Source organism: Callionymus lyra, chromosome 13 (assembly GCF_982586985.1).
Source record: "Callionymus lyra chromosome 13, fCalLyr1.hap1.1, whole genome shotgun sequence".
In the NCBI taxonomy this organism is placed as follows: Eukaryota; Metazoa; Chordata; class Actinopteri; order Syngnathiformes; family Callionymidae; genus Callionymus; species Callionymus lyra.
The window spans coordinates 6,770,367-6,788,374 of record NC_141830.1 but is presented as its reverse complement, the minus strand read 5'-3'; the positions used below and the strand labels follow the sequence as shown (position 1 = coordinate 6,788,374).

Sequence of the window (18,008 nt, the reverse complement as noted above, 5' to 3'; positions counted from 1 at the left end):
AAATCCCTGATTTTGATTGACATAGTTGACCACTGTCTTAATGATGACTTGACAAAATGTTTTGGAGACTATTCAGTAAGTTTTTTTTTTTATATATATAGCCTGTAAGCTTGTGCTTGCCTATGGGAATGGTAAGAATATCAGTGAAGTCAGACTATAAAGTTTGTGATATTCCCATATCTTTTAAAAAACTATTATCAGTGAAGTTGGAGTATAAAGTTTGTGATATTCTCTGTTTTAAAAAAATATGAGTAAAGTCAGACTAAAGTTTGTGATATATATTTTAAAAAACTTGGACAAGAATGATTAAATGAAGCTCGTACTTTATTTCCCTTTTTCCTCAAAATAGCAGGCCGTCCGTCATTGTTCGCTTCTTTCCTGTCAAATCTGCTGAGGAAAGGAAAAAAATGAGGATGTTACCCAACGTGCTAACGGATACACTTGTTTGTCCATTTTGCACATTTGGAAAGTTCAGTTGAAGAAGGGATCACTTGGAAAGCTTCATTATTGTTAGTACCCAAATAAACCAAATGGCACTTGAAATATTCAATTTTATTGTTTTGGCCATTTGAAGAGTACAAAGGTGGCATGTGGTTGATGGGCTCTGTGGAATTTAACCAGCAATGGCGGGAATGTTAACTAGTGGACATAAATATAAATAAGTCAAGTGTTACCCCTGGTTATTTTTGAAAAGGCATGAGCCAACAACATAAATACTCTGAAGGGACAATCGTGTCTTTACTGTTGCTAACGGCTGCTCCTTCCTTGACACAACACAGTAGCAACCAAAGCTATTTCTTTGTTATTTAAGGTAAGGTAAGGTAGAACTTTATTGATCCTTCAGGAGGTCTCCTTCGGGAAATTGTTTTTTTTTCCAATAGCCACAGCAAATACAGCAATTTTTCCTCAAAAATAAATCAAAAATAAAATAAGAACAAGAACAAAGAGAAATAAAGAGAAAGAACAAGATGATACAATCTAAGTCTAAAGATAAAGAACATAGATCAAAGAAAAACAACAAAGACAAAGGATACAAAGACTAACATAGAACAGAACATCAAGATACTTTTACTCCACTCCTGCCCCCGAACTCAGAATTGTACAATTTAATATCCCGAGGAATAAATGAGTCCCTGAGTCTATTTGTTTTGCACCTGGGAGGAGCATTCGTGCTCCATCTGCTTCTCTGTTCACTGATGACAGTGTTCAGAGGATGATGTTCAGATTTATGCTTTGTATGATAATGTTTATATATACATATATATATATAAAGTTAAAACTGCAGAAGCCTTAAATGTTACAGAAGCTCAGTTTAGAATCTCTATGCACAATAGTTCAAAATGCAGTCTTCAGTCCACACTGGGAGCATCCAGGTTATTTACTTCCTGTTTATGTAGCATGTTAGCCTTTTTAGCTTCTGCTACAAACAAGCAGAAAATGTAGACTTGTTTAAGTTTAATTAAAAACAATTCCTCTTGCAGAGACTAAAATACAAGATGGACGTGACAGACAAGCATCCCAGAGGTATTTGGATGTTTTAAAGTGTCTTTTTGAACAAAGAAAACTCTAAAAAAGGAACAGATTAATATGAAAATAATCACACGAGGGTCAGTAGAAATTAAATAATAAATAATATATAAATAAAATAGAAGGATACAAATGGCAATGGATGTGTTAAATACAAAGGCAACGTAAAACACTTCAAATACACATACATTTATGAATTTTAGTTTCCAAAAATACATTTTTATTAATATATTAAACTACTAACTTAAAATAGTACCCTCTTAAAAACATGTTATTAAAGTGATTTTAATATTATTTATATTATATTTGTTATATACATCGACTCATCTAACAATCATCGATAATATTTTATTGATCCAAACGAGTTCACGATTATTAATATTCCAGATTCTTCCCGAAAAAAATAATCCGGTCCATGTTTTGCAGCATCCCGCTATCTTGGAGGGAAGCAGGTAAAGAAAACGACTCCAACTCCAGTTCCTACAGGTGGTTGACAGTGTGCTCCGGGTTTTGCGTTTACTTCCCCCCTTTACTTTCCCTGTTTGTCGCTTGGATTTGAACTCGTAACGTCTCAGTACTGCGGGACAATGACGCTCTGAGGCGGGACTATAGGAGCTCCTACTCCGAGGATGACACTTGCAGAGCCGTTTAGGATTGAATCAAATTAAAAAACACTTCGAATTTCGTGGGACCAGAGATGCCGTTCGAGCAGAGGTTCGTGGAGCCGCGGCGCGTGAGTCGCTTGACGGCTCGGAACGTCCCAGCAGCGGCGGAAGACGCCGGCAGACGCAGGCTGAAGAAGAAGCCGGTTCTGTTCTCCTCGCTGGATGAAGTCAGCTGTCACACGCTCACCGGCATTATTTACCAACTCTCCGACCTGTCGCGACACGCCAGCGACATCTTCCTGGCGCTGGAGATGGAGGCGGGGATGGTGGTCCGGAGGTCCTGCAGGATCCAGGGACGCCTGCAGCTCCTGCAGGGGGAAGTCCTCAACCTGGACCCCAAGAAAGTCAAAATCCGTAAGTTTTCTAAAGTCACCACACTTTGGATCAATATGGTTCTTGTCCCACACTCACTGATGTTAGTTTGTGTTTACATACCAACGTTTACATTTATATTTTATTAAATTCATATTACAAGTGTAATATTCAGTTGTAACTTGTATTACAATGGTGTTATATTATTATTGTGTCATAGAACTGTACTTCAATTCAATTTTATTTAAAGTGTCTTATCATAACAAAGTTAAGACACTTTACAGTTGAAGTTAGACTATAGTTGATCAAGGAAAAACAGGTCCCAGCAATTCAATGACATTCTTTGAATGATGTTTTAAAAAAAAGGTTGTACCTTGATGTTATATTTATATTAGGAGGTATTTTTTAAATGTTATTTTAAGTTACTTCTGCTTCAGAGTCTTCTCTTCATGTTTCCCCACTGCCTCCCATCATGGACATGTTTATTTGTCTTCAGTTTTTACTGCTAGGAAAGAAAGTAGAAATATATATTTCTGCTGAACTTGAATATTCAAGAAAAATCTTTAGACGTTTTTATTTGTTCAGGCTTTTCCTTGATTTTCTGGAACTACTGTTGTGTTATCTTGATCTTTAAAGTATATACTTTATTGAATATTGTTTTGATTGTTTAAGCGCTTTGTGACCCTGGTCTGGAAAAGCACTATATAAATACAAATTACTTATTTACTTACTTATTTACTTGGAGCAATACTACAAATATATCCTTTGCTTTTCCTTGATTTTCTGGAACTCCTGATGTGTTATCAGTTTTATCTTGATCTTTAAAATATATTCTTTATTGAATATTGTTTTGATTGTTTAAGCGCTTTGTGACCCTGGTCTGGAAAAGCGCTTTATAAGTAAAAATGACTTACTTACTTACTTACTTCAATATATGTATTGATTTAAATAATCAAATCCATTTGTGGTAACTTTGGTATTGTTCATATTGTCTTTATGCATTTATGAAAATAGAAAATCATCGCAAAATATCCTCTTTTTCGTCTTTCCCGTTCATAATCAATAAGAGAGACGTCAAGTCCAAAAACCCTTGGAGGTCGAGGGAGGATTGTGTCGCGAGCACGTGGCTGTGTTTGTCATGATTAGACACATGTTGATGTGTGTGTCGATGCCTGTCAAAAGTGATGGATTTTCTCTCACCATGCACCGACCATCTGTGGCGAGGTCTTCACAGGAGGTGACAGGAACCTTTATCTCCGCCACTTCCGGCTGTTCGGTACATTCGGCCCTGAGATGAATGGAAAATCAATTTGCTTCCTCGCCGTCTTGCTGTTGGTGACGTTTGTTTTTGCTGCAACAGTAAAAGTCACTGTAGTCTCACGGCGGTGGTTACACATTAACTCAGACTGGTAATGTGAGTGTGTGTGCCAGCTCTGGGTTCTTTTCCTTTTGCTTCTTGTGTTGCTTTTTAAAATTAAAAATAATAACTTTGACCAGAAAAACCAAATGTTTGCACCTTAAACAGGAAATATTCATAATGAGCAGGTGTCGGTTACAAAGTAAAACTTTAAGCAGAATGGTCTCGTTGCATTTAAATTTTTATACCACCGCCCTGATAATAAAAAAGGGCCGTAAACGACATTTAAATCTTTTGTGTGGCTTGACAGTGTGTCTGAGCATCATGTCTGTGCAGACGTGTCATGTGTCAGATCGTGACTCAGACGGTGGCGACAAATATGATGACCTAACATGTGAGGTGGCGGCTTCATGGTTTCTCTGTAGCTTCCTGTTACGCAAAACCTTTAATCGATGTGTTGATTCTGAGGAGTTATTAAATATCATGGGAGCAATTAAAGGTTTAATTCCAAAGACGTAAATCAGCTGTTTTCTGACGTGACATCATCCACGCGTGGAAAAACAAATGTTTTTCTAGTTTATTAAGCGGCTTCTATGTTAGTCAATCTCTTAAAATACACAAAATTAATATAATAATTGTAATAATTTGCATTAACATGTTTCAAATACAATATGTTTTTTTGTCAGTTTAAAATCTCTGATACTTTACTTAAATTCAAAAATAATTAAATAAATATATGTAGAGAACTAACAAGTATGATAAGTACTATAAATTCAAGGAGAACATCCACCCTACCTTTTTACTCATGGCTGAAAGTACAAAATTAAATAATTGCAAGGTGCAGTGTATTTTGTTAAGGGTGTTTTCAAAAATTTGTATGATGGGATTTAATTTGTTTTTCGGTGAATTTAAAAAATGTTACGTTGGGTAAATTGTTCCAAAACCAAAAAATTGATTCAGTGTTTTTCTAATTTGATTGATTGTAAGTGTTGCCCTTAAATGTAATTTCAAATGGTAAAAAAAAGTCTTAAAGAGTCTAAAATTGAACTTGCCTTAAGCTGACTCAGGCTCTTTCATCATCAATCTGAACTGTATACTGTGTATCTTCACCATCACCAAACCACAGGCCTTATCTCAAATGATTCCACTGAAGAATCAACTTTTTATTAACCACCATGTCAAGAATTGTAACTGCAAGATTCCAAATAAACCATCCATCAGCTAATGAACAACAACAGTGACCAATGTATGTACATTTCCATTTCACCGTTTTTTATGTCCTTTAGTAGAGTTTTCTTCTAGTTCTAGTCTTGAGTTTTTTGTACAGGTTTTTTCTTAATTCTCATACAAACCTGATGAAGTGTCCATCGGCCTCAGAGTAGTTGCAGCATATAGTTGAGCAACGTTCCATCCCATTGCTCTTCTTCAGGTGCAAGTCTACCACAACTGCTCCCACTACAAGAGCACCCTAAACTACCCACTACAACATGGCAGATTGTCAACATAACGCAACAATAAATACAATAATGATGTGAGGAGATGTGGCCACGCAACAGTCTTTTCTTCCAGGACAACAGTAACTCAGGATCCACTGCAGCTTTCCCCTGTTGCAGCTGCTGTCCCAGGTCGGCGCTAATAATCCCACCAGGCCTCGTAAACTTAAATCTGACTGTTAATTTGAATGCCACATGGCCTCCAGTTAAAGAAGGGTGCATTTTAAGAAGTCTTGTTAAGAGAGGCCAAATGGGATTCTATGAAACCTCCATCAGGCCAAAGTCTTGTTAGTGGTCTTTCTCCTGATCTTCATCTTTCCTCATGTGTTTGTGTGTCTTCTCGTTTAGACTATTGTAACAGTTTATTTCCGTGTCTAAACAATAAGTAGCTGTCTCGCCTGCAGTGAATACAAAACTCTACCTGCTCTAGTAGAAGAACTCACATTTCCCCGATCCTTAAAACTCTTCACTGGCTGCCAGTTTCTTTCAGGATCAGTTTTAGATTTTCTGGGACTCCTGTTTCCTTTGTCTTATATTTTAACTGTGTATTGTTTTTGATTGTTAAAGCGGTTTGTGACCCTGGTCTAGAAAGGCACTTTACAAATAACTATTACTTACTTACTTACTTCCTTACTTACCTTAGGTGTGGGTCAGATTACAGCCTCGGGAAGAGGACTCTTGTAGACATAGTTAATGACTGTCTCCTCTGAAGATACAGTCGGGAACAAAGATTGATTGATCGGGACTTCCTTTCAGGGAGTACTTCAGATGTGACTGTTGATCCATTTATAGTGAAGAACCGTGCAGAGGTTGTTTGTTTGACCCCCACAGGGGGGGGTCAAGAGTTTAAATAAAGTCTACCGTGTCTAGTTTCTTCTGAGGTCAGCTCTGATAGATGTTCAGATAAATACCAGTAAGACAAGGACACAAGGACACATTGAACACTCCCAGGGTGCAGCTAATAGTGACTCAGTGTCTGTTTCTTGAATATAGAAGAAGAAGAATATTTGAAAACCCTCGTCCTCTAGTAAAAACTGTGAAATAATTATTTATACATCATTGCCTGAAATGAACAAATATTTTTTTGTTATCGAAATTCATGAATATTTTAATTGTAATGTTTTTTTTAAGCATTTCATCTTTTAGACATAGTTGGATATTCAAGGTCCAATAACTCACATTTTTTAAAATTAATTTTGACAACATTTTCTTTGTTCAGGCTTTTTCTTGATTTTCTGGAACTCCTGTTGTGTTATCAGTTTTATCTTGACCTTTAAAGTATATACTTTATTGAATATTGTTTTGATTGTTTAAGTGCTTTGTGACCCTGGTCTGGAAAAGCGCTATACAAATAAAATTAAACATAATTATTGGAATTAAAATATCAAATTAAGAAAATCATTCATTTAAATAAAAGAAAATTAAAAAATAAAGAAATGTAGATATATTTGAATTCAATTATTAAATAAAAACAAATTGAAACTTTAAATATAGAATTTTTTTAATTTAAAAAAAGGATCTAATGCTTCGCAATAAATAAATATCAAAGTTGAAACATTTGACATGTTAAATCAAACCATTCAATGTTCTGATGGCACGAATATAGTTGCATATTTTTTCAGCATTAAAAAAATGGATTGTTTATTTTCTTTAGCAACTCACTGGAAGATATTATTTTGAGTGACACCCTTTACTGATCAATAGGCGTCGATCATGTATTAAGTGTCAGAAAAAAGGCTAAAGTCATTTTCCAAGACGTTCTCGGAGAACAACTGGACGCCGTCACGTATGTTCAGCTGCCAGCGTCCAAACTCCTTAATGCTCGGTTGACTTACGGTGCATTCCGCTCTCCATCCCACAGTATTTATAGACATCCCCCCTCCAACAGTCTTTCATCAGACGTGTGCTATCATCAAGTATGTGTCTGAGATGTTTAAGTGGCTCCTCAAACCCGTGTGCGCAGAGCATCACTTAACTTATCTGTTAATGGACGTCGGTCGCTCCACAACGACTGCCCGTCAACAGTCATTTGTTGGAATAACAATAACAACCAGTCGACTGCTCGGCGACGGGAAGATCGATCAAAGAATCACAATTATTTCAAATTATTATTTGTTGGTTATGACGTCAAGTCAGTTGAGTTTAATTCGTCCACTGCTCTTGAACGCCCCATTGCTACTTATTCATGAATAACTAGAGATGAGAAACTTCATAATAAAAAAGGATTATTGGAACGGCGTCAAGGTAGAAATAAAGATGATGTCGGATACATGTTCTTCACAACATCCCATAAGTGTGTACAGACAATGTGATGCTTCAGCACCCCCCCCCCCCCCTCCCTCCAGCCTTCGCTTCCCTTTCCCTGTTTCCCTCTCAGCACTTACTCTCCACCACATATCCCGACCTTTCTGTCTTCCTGTTGTTTCATATGGCTCGCAGACCTTTTCTGGCTCGTCTGCCCATCCTCGGCCGTTTGATGTCAGCTCTTTTCCATGCTGACCACAAACGCACACAAAGGCCCGTCCACACCCTTCATGTCGCTCTCCTCTCATGTACGACTCCATTCATCTTTTTGTTTCTGCCTGTCTTTTCATGCTGCGCTTGTCCAGAAGCAATGTTCAGTTACGTCGGCCTTCTCACAACATTCTGGTCGTATTTAGAGAGTATATATATATATATATAGATATACCGAGTTTCATCTGGATACAAGGAATGCTTGAAGGATTTGTCATTATGTTTTTTTGGCTTTTTTTTAATCTATGATAGAAAGCTTACACTCACTCCAAAAAAACCCATTTGACGGTCATCACAGTAGGTGTAAGTAAGTAAGTAATTTTTATTTGTATAGCGCTTTTCTAGACCAGGGTCACAAAGCGCTTAAACAATCAAAACAATATTCAATAAAGTATATACTTTAAAGGGCAAGATAAAACTGATAACACAACAGGAGTTCCAGAAAATCAAGGTGGTTGCAGAACTGAATCCTGTGAGTTCTGGCTATAACTTGGGACGAGAGGATACAGCAGCTTCTACAGCTGATGATGGGCATATTTTGGATTTTTTTTTTTTTTTAAATAGAAGCAGTTACGACTTTGTATAAAAGTCATGCGGCCTGTAAATCCTGCAACACCAGTACTTGACAATATTACAAATATATCCTCGTTCCTACATTACCCTAATATATCGTAATATATTGTATCATTGTATCATATCTGGTGATGCACATACACAACCTGCTGGACCATAAGACTAATTACACAACATATTTACTGTTGATGTTTGATCAAGTTTGTGCTTTTTTTATTAGTCTGGTTTAAACAAATCTTTGCTTGGATCTCGATTTCAATGTTGACATTAGCATCAGTTTATGATGCATAAAGAACTGTATTCATTCTCCAAAGCTGAACAAAACATGCTCTTATCATTTTTGCTGTTTTTGTTTAATCTCCATAAGATGTCATCGTGAGGCGGGTTCAGCTCACAAACACACAGAGAGTATTGTCATCACACCGAAGTGCACTCAAGGTTTAGAAACACAGTGTGCACACGGATAAGCCGAGTCCACCGCTGGAAAAATAAACACGCTTTTACTCCTGCCATTAACGTCCCTTCACCGGTGGTCGGATCAGAGTACACAAGTCTGTTTGTTTAGCTCCGCGTCCTCGTCGAAATGTGATGAAATCAGTCGAGCCGGACGGACACGGTCAACAGTCGCCTGGCACAGAAAGAGTTTGTGATTTTGTTGTGGGGTATCGGTCAATTCCGGTTGGATATTCAGCTCACTTTTCATCGACGGTTCCTAGAAGGCAGCTGTTGCACATCAGGAGTATTTTTAGCCCCGAAAACCACTTGTGACGTCGCGGTCACAGCTGAATAAACCAGCAGAAGAACAATAAAACTCGGGGCTACTTCTTGTCTTTGAGGTCTGTCGAGGGCAGGGAAAGTGGTTGTGCTGTGGTGGACGCCCGGTGTGGTCCTGCCTCGGAGGTTCTGTCTGCGCCGGCAGAGCTGCTTGAAATGAGGATTTTGATGTCCAAACATGATATGTGCGAAGATTAGGGGGGTTAACTTTAAAAAAGGTTTGAGTGGAGGAAAGTACCTTGTGGCGTCACGATTTAAAAATATGTTTTGTTTGATTTTTAGTGAAAATAAAAGTTAGTTTTGCTCTTTTTTGTCTCTCTTAAAAAGTGTTTCTCTCGTCTTAAAACACGGCATGAGACTTGTAGCTGTTTTTAGTGCCTTTGACTTGTTTTATTTGATATTTATCTTTGTGTGTTTTACTGTGCTTTCTTAGTAATTAAGTAGGTAATTTGTATTTATATAGCGCTTTTCCAGACCAGCACTTTCATGTCATTGTACAGCACTTTGTATCAACTGTTGATGTTTTTAAAGTGCTTTATAAATTAAGTTGATGATGATGATGATGATGATACTTTTTAAATGTCTTTTTCACTCACTGGTTATTATAAAAAAAGATGATATGTTGATTTTTATTTGGGCAGAAAGTGAGACTACAGAGTGTTGCTTTAATGGTAGTTGAGATTTAATCCAATCTAATCATCTAATGAAATGGTAGTTGTTTGTATTGGCCCTTTCAGTCATAAAATGCATCAGAGAAATTGAGGGAATAAAGGAGGAAAAACTGGTTGAATTATCAATTTTCTTTTCAAATCATGATTTTCTCATCATTCATTTATTCTCAGCGAGGCTAATGCATTATTCACTTAAGGTCAACGACTGTGTATTGCAGGTCACTGGTCGGTCATTTGTGTGTGTGTGTGTTGGACGATAACAGTGTGTTTTTTTTGCCCTCATTCCGGCTTAACTGTCAGGGTTCATTGTACATGTTTTGACCACAGGTATTGTATACACTGTGTGGAGACGACCGGTCCGTGTACTGAACAGAAACCCTCGAACCAACTCATTTTTGTGGCTCTGGTTTGGAGGTCGGCCCCTTGTATGCTCTGTTGGATGTTTTGATTGTTTTTGAATTTCTCAGACATTTAAAGAGATTATGTGGTTGTTTCTGTAATAACTTGAAAATGTAATTCTCCGAAACAATGGATCTTAAAACATCTTAGAGTCTTTTATAATATGCTTTATGGTTTAATATGGTCTAAACATCCATTTTATGGCACAGTAGTTTGGAACGTTATCACATGGTTACTCATTCATTACTCACTCTCACTAGTATTACACTATTATAGCTACAAGGAAGTCTGTGTACAAATAAATAGAAAAAAAAAGCAAACCTTTGTTGTTGTTTTTTTTTCTTTTTTGCATAATTAAAGTGATGGTCCTGAATTGAGTTTCCATTCTTGATGAGTTATGTTCTGTATTATTTTGGGGCAGGTTTTTCCTACGGTTGAAACCTTTGTATCACAGTGTATACATAGTAGTAGTTCACGTATAAGGCTAAGACTTTTTAGGGAAGTCAGCCGACTGATGCTTCACGTACACGCAGTGGCCATGTGATTAAAAATAAACGAAGCAGAATAAATGAAGTACTAAAAGTGTATTTGCTGACTGAACTAAATTCCTTGATGTGTGTTTGAGCATGTTTTGGAGATTTGAGTTTCATCTAAATCTTATTCAAGCAACTTGTGGAAAGCCCCGCATGTCAGCGTTCTCAAGGGAAACGGGCCTTGTGTGTGTTTGTGTGTTTGTGTGTGGAACAGTCTTAGTTACACGGTGTTTTAAAGTAATCTCAAACAAATCTCAATTAACGTTTTTAAATATATAATTTGTTTCTCAGATGGTAATGTTTTTAATTTTTTAATTAAAAATGTGTTTTTTCAAATTAAAACAGATGCTGGAGGATGTTTTTCCTGCATTTTTAAACAAATATTTTTTGAAAATCTACACCTGCAATGGATAAAAAAACACAATAGTTCTCAGCAATGCCAACAAGTAGAATGCAATGCAACTATCCAATGACAGAATGTATTTGCGGGTGCATGTGTGTAGAAGGGAACATGAGCGAAGAATTCTGCCACAGCATGACGTGACATATGCCACACTGGAATCTCCAGACTGGAGGAATCTTCTCATGTATCTGCTCCGTTCTGTCTCCTCCACAGAGGCTCTTTTGTCTGTGCTCGGTGTATTTAGAGACCACCGACATTTCACTTGTCAAGTTGATCTTACGTCTCATCGATTATGTTTGTATCTCTAGTTCCCTTCGGTCCCTTTTGTGGATTGTTTGATATGATGCTCAAGTACTGACACCTTTGGGGGGAACTCTTCAGGTCTAAACTGAGATAATAAACTGCATATTTATCTTTTTGACAGTTGCTAGCGTAAACACACACACATCCCAAAGTCCACCTAAATATTTGTTTCGTTATTATAGTTTGTTTCACAAACATTATGAAGGTCACCGTCCCCAAATGTGTTTTAATGTGTTTATATTATGATTAGTTTGTTTAATGCTGGTCATCACAAAACAATTAACAACCAACACAAACTTGCACAACTTTGTATCAGCAGTTACTACACACTGAATATTTTAACATGAAATTAGAATTCAGCATCAGAGTTTAGTCTGGATTAATGTCTCGACTGCTGTGAGGGTTACACACACCAACACAACTCATGTGCTGAGTGGTCAACTAATGTCCAGCTGTTTTGTCCAGATGTGTGCATGCTTGTGTGTGTGTGTGTGTGTATGTGTGTGTACATTAATGAACGCCCACACAGTGAGAGGGGATTTTTTTTTGTGAGTCAATGAAGGGGATTAGGAAGAATATAATTTCATACGGTTACAGAATCTCCTTAATCTCTGCCTCAGACTGAACGTTCACTCCCGTTGTGTTGTAAGTAAGTAAGTAAGTAAGTAATATTTATTTATATAGCGCTTTTCGAGACCAGGGTCACAAAGCGCTTAGACAATCAAAACAATACTCAAAAAAGTACATACTTTAAAGATCAAGATAATACTGAGAACAACACAGGAGTTCGAGAAATTCAAGGAAGAGCCTGAACAAATAGAAACGTCTTAAGATGTTTCTTGAAGGAGTCAGTAGATCCATCAAGAGCAAAGAGAGAGAAGATTGTTCCAAAGCTTAGGAGCAACAGCCTGAAAAGATTTCTCTCCTCTGGTCCTGAGCCGTGTGCGTGGAACCATAAGTAGATTCTGATCCACAGACCTCAGAGCCCGAGCTGGGGTGTAAGGCTGGATCAGATCAGTGATGTAAGTGATGCGTTTGTTTTAAAGTTCTCACCTTTTCTTGTGCACAGGGATCAAATATGATACTTTGTGAAGCGATGGGAACTTTTGTGTAGTCTAGAGTCAGACGGATGTCAAGCCCAGCATTTACATTTCAGGCTCTACGTCGCTGTGTCAGGAGTATCTAGAGCAGGACATGTATCGAGCACAGATGTCGGGTAATAAAATGGCATCCATTGTTATGAGAATGTCGAGGGAAACGTGAATCATTCGGTTCTCCTCCTGCTGTGTTGTCTCAGCTGGTAGCTTGACTCGGCCACCGGAGAAAAGCTCGGACTCACTTGAACTCTCCACCTGGACGCTGCTCGGTCTCATTCCTCTAGAAAAGTCTTATCTAATCTAGAAATCCTTAAAATGTTGGACACACAAAGTTGGTGGACACTTGAATATGCTGTAACGTGTGCAACTGTTACTAAAGCACAACTTGGATTCAGGATGGTGACGAAAGATTTTGGTCTCCTTCAGTATCATCTCCAGCTAGATAACCGGGGTCGACCCCTGGACTCCCTTTAGAAGAAGAAACCTGAAAAGGCAAAAGTCGTGGCTGCAGGATACGACGCAGTTTAGTGCAGTGATACGAGTGTATCCGGTGACGCCTATTGTCGTGCAGCTCTACTAGGTTTTCTGATGTTCATTATGGATCCAATTACTTTCCTAAAGCAAGACGCGTCCGTCGTGTTCCACTATTCATGATAAACAAACGGGAAGTTGAGCCTGCAACAGAAATGTTTGGTCAAAAGTACCGAAGATTGGATTTGGTTTTTAATCGGAGGAACACAAGGATGATGGTTAGATTCTCGATAGTTTTACAATTTCATAGAGATCGCTGTCATTTATTCCGCATTTAAAAGACAAGTAGGGCTTAGTATCGATCGGAAAAAATGTATACCGGTACTGATACTGATACCTTTACTTCGATACCGTTTTTTAGCTTCAATACATTTCTCTCAACGCTATTTTTTAAAATAACCAATGTGTAATACCCAGCCTTATTTACAGGTGGACTCAAAAAATCAACTTTTTCATCCTGAGTTTTGATTCTCAATTGAAGATATTAAGTAACTCCAGTGAAGGGTCTCCTAATATCCAGCTACACAATAAATAATAAAAAACCTTTAATAAGAAATGATCAAAAAAATTGCTTCATTTTATTGTTTAACAGTAAAAAATCCCCTTAAAAATCCAAGCTTGAACAATACACAGACTGTGCACTAAAGTGGTCCGTTCAGGTGTGCGCCCCCCTCTGGTCCTCCTCTGGTCCTCGTCAGAAGAAACCACAACTGTCGCTCCACGGGTTGAGGTTGGTATTCTGAGACAGGTTAATGAGCTCGGTATAGGTTCTTGACCTTGGGGGGGAGTAGAGTTCCTCTGGGTCCCAAAAACAACCGGAGGTTTAGCGCGGAGAATGAGGGTCTTTGTTGTGGAAGGCTAAGAGGGTCCTGATGGAAATGCCTGGTCCCTGAGGGCTCGAGTGAAAGGGGGGGAAACCCATCAATGTTTTTTTTCTTTTCTTTTTATTAAATCTCATGTGACTGAATAAGTCTCCGGATTATGTGCTGCTGTCTCGAAACCACTTATTAGAGTCCGTTTCTGATGGTGTTTGAGACTGAACCCTCAAGTTCACTAAGATATCCTTGTTCTATGATGCATAAAAGGCACCTTTGTTAACATCCATTATTTATATTACATCAAAGAAGTTTCCAAATAGAAGTTCCATTATCAGAAGATAAAGATTGCAAATCAAAAAAAGACAAGTACATTTTTCATTGAAAATCCTAAAGCTATTAAATTTAAGAATTTAAAAAAGCAACAACAATTTATTTAGCTTATTATTTTAACTACAATGTGTACAACTCTGAATTAGGGATTTTAGAGATCATTGGCGATAGATATTATTCCACAGCACTGTATCGATTATTCAAAAATAATAATAATACTTTTTTGAATGGAAGCAGTCATTCTGTCCTAAATGAACCTCTAAATCCTGTCAGATCCTTACAATGACTGTGGACGAGAGGATACAGTTGACTCTAGCAGGTATTAAAGCTAATGTTTTGACATATTTTGGTTTCAAAACATAAGAAAGCAGTGAGGGATCAATAAAGTTCTATCTATCTCTAAATACTTACTTTCAACAATATTAAATCGTGTAACGATTGACCTAAACCTCTCAGACTGGGCTACAGCTCCTTCTAAAAACTCCATCAGTATGTTGGTAGCCAGCTGAGGGGCCAGACAAAAGAAAAAAGAGAAGTGATGCTAATTCCCTTTGGCTGACCAGCACCGTTTCACGCCTATAATCCTGGAGTATATACACACAGCCGGTTCGGGCTGGTATGACGGCCTCCCAGGAAGAGACCAAACCAGAAACCTGCCCGACTCACTGGCCCAGGAGAACGCCCGAGCAGGAGTGTGCGGAAATGAGACGGTATTAAGACGACTTAGAAACTTAGGAAGCGGAACAAAGGCACCAACAGTTTAGACTCTGGGCGTTTATGGGGGTTTATGACTGTGAACTTGACACTTTGATTTTTTATGATCCACGTAGAAGTTTATGGACCATAAAGCTTTTTTTTTAACCGTAGCAGACGGTTCGTATTTTAAATAATTATGTTAAAAAAGGAAAGAACGGAGATTGAGGGATGATTGAAAAGCCGGTGAAAGAGGAGAGGTCAAGGGATGAGGCGAGAAGGCAGGAAGGGAATCCATGGTAAACGGACACTAACAACATAACCAAAGTCCTAATTGGCTCGTGCGAGTGAAGGACGGAGAGAGAGTCTCTTCAGTCGAGCAGCTGTCGACTCCACGTCTTAAAGAAGGGGGCAGTGGGTCGTGAGGAGCCCCCATAACAAGCTAATCTGTCCAAACATCCACAGGCACACACCCCTCGTGTCTCTTTTCCCATATGGGAACCCAACCCAGTTGAGTCTTTCATGTGGTGGAGCTGCAGCTTCCCTCCTTCCGTGCTCATCTTCAACCCACCCTTTGTTTAGTCTTTTTACTCCTTTAGGGCCTCGCTGATCAGTGTGTGGTTTACACATGCGTGTGGAATCCTTAGGTCACACGTAGTTCTGTTGCTTAACTTAGCTTTTTTTTCCCTCAAAAAAACGCATCTTATGCCAGGGTTCTCGCCAGGATTTTTTCACAGCCCAGGGGGAGCTGTGCAGGGCACACCCGGGTGCACGTGCAGCTGGCACCGGAGCCTAGCGCCAATTAGCTTGTCTAAACAAGAAGGATGTGTCTCGCCTGCAGTTAACACAAAACTCTGCAGCGAGAATTCTGACCCGCTCTAGTAGAAGAACTCACATTTCCCTGTTACTTAAAATTATTCACTGTTTGAGTAAAGCTCATAATGTAAATCTTACTTCCGTGTATATACTGAATATAATATAATATAATAATATACTAAAGTCAGCGCGCCGGCAAGATGTGTCGCCATAGCAACCGAGGCTAGCAAGCCAACCGGACATAAACAAATTGACAACCTTACAGAACGTGACACGTGGATTAACTCGCGGTAAGATTAAAACACTATTCATAAAAGGGAAAACAAAATAAAATCCCCCTACGCTGCTTGAGACACAGCGTCGGTGCCCAATTAACACAGTAGGGGTTCAAAATCACAGCGTAGGGGGCCCTTTATTTATTTATTTATTCATAATCTAGTGGTTATATACTTCATATGCTCATTAACTAATGTATTTGTTAGCCGAGTCCGAGCAATGTTTTTGTTAAGTCAAAGATTATAGATTTGCATGTTGAGCATCCTCGCTCAGAGGCTGAACCAGTCTTGTGTCACTTTAAACCTGCTTGTAGGTTTACATAGGTGGATTAAACAATTATACTCTCACACGTTCAGCAACATTTTTACCTTTGGTTTCATATCAGGTGTGCAATTACAGTGTCCTATGACGCCCTGCGGCAAGTCAGTCTTTTTTTTTTTACCACTTCCGGACACTCCCTCTCTCTCTTTTTCTTTCTCCATCCCTCTCTTTAGTAGGTTGGACGGATGATAATTCTGGGTTATTAACTCCTTCAATATTGTAAATTATATGGTGTAAAATGTAATAACAGATAATGATGCTTGAGAATTAATCTATTGATTAGATTCATATTTTACAATAATATTATAAAACCTAAAATAAGAAAAAAAAGGCAACTTTTCTTCTTAATGTTCAAAAAGCCAGTATCATTAATTATATACTTTATATATTATTTATATTATTATAAACAGTGTTATTAGTTATTATTATGGTATTATATATTATCAATAGTTACATCATTATACTTGATTCTAATTGTAATTTAATTAAATCTAAATGTTTTTTTTTTTTTAGTAAAATCTTGATGTTTTATTATGATCTCATTTAGGTCATCATTATATTAAAATGCCTTTGAATTAATCTGGTTATTTGTGCAAAATATACATGCCCTGAATGCCTATGAGCTAGTCGTGGTACAACACGACATGAACTTATGGGAGTCGAACAGATGTTTTGACTTGAATATAACATGTATTGTTTTAATGATATATTTTCCTGCTTGATGTCTCAAAAAGAGACTCTCGCCGCCTTGATCCCTCACTTATCTCTCTGGTGCCAAGCAGCAGTTATAATAACTCTGCATGTTCTGACAGTTTTCTTTTGAAATACCTCGGTTTCATTTGATCTGCTGATAAAAACAAGTGAGGTTTTGAACATGGAGAACATGTAGGTGTGTCCTCACTGGACCATCAATCACCATCAAACTGTTTTAGTCTTTTTTTTCTTAACCTGCACTGTTGTCTGTTATCATGAATCTGGCCTCAAAGTGAAGAATGAATAAGCATGGAAACTGAGGAAGGAAGTAAAAGGCGGAAAAGGAAAAGCTACAAATGGAGAAATATTTGCCTTGCAAAACAAGTTTGTGTATTTTGTATGTTGGTGGAGAGTGGATTCAAAGTGAGAGTCTCTGGAACATGACTTTATCAGATAATGCATGTCTGGGTGTCCAAACTAAACCGATTTTAACTAGAGCCTTCATTTACTACACTTAAGTCAGACAGCTCATCGTTGTATATATTTATTAAGTCACACGACTTCACCGCGGCCTTGTTTTCAACCTGCATCCTGTCAGACGTCGCTCTCAGAGTCATCCTTTTCCATTTTCCTGTCACCGCTGGCATCCTCTTCACCGCATCCCAACCCGGCAGGAAAACACTCACGGAGGACTTCCCTGCACCAGTACCCACACCCATAAATTCTTCCCTCCATTTCCTTCACAAAGCTTCAGGACGTGACATATTTCTCCTCATCGTTTCCTCTCGAATCAGAACAGTTCTTATGAATGAGTCTCTTAATACGCTTAAAAATGTTATCTTCATATCGATATTAAGCTCAGGTTAGGGAAGCCGACTCCTGACCTTTCTGTGTCGAGTTTGTATGTTC

The 18,008-nt window shown here is 38.1% G+C and overlaps 1 protein-coding gene across 3 annotated transcripts in view; it reads left to right on the top strand.

Moving 5' to 3' along the window:
* Positions 1–2,086: 2,086 nt before the first annotated feature.
* nhsl1b (NHS-like 1b) overlaps positions 2,087–18,008 on the top strand; it is an 87,820-nt gene continuing 71,898 nt past the window's right edge. For 2 of the 3 annotated variants that reach the window (XM_087805111.1, XM_087805110.1), the window contains exon 1: positions 2,088–2,546. In XM_087805111.1, the coding sequence (XP_087661237.1) occupies positions 2,225–2,546 (322 nt within the window). In that variant the 5' untranslated portion in view covers positions 2,088–2,224. Of the gene's footprint in view, positions 2,547–18,008 lie in introns of all 3 variants that reach the window. The other variant, XM_087805114.1, reaches the window with a different exon arrangement.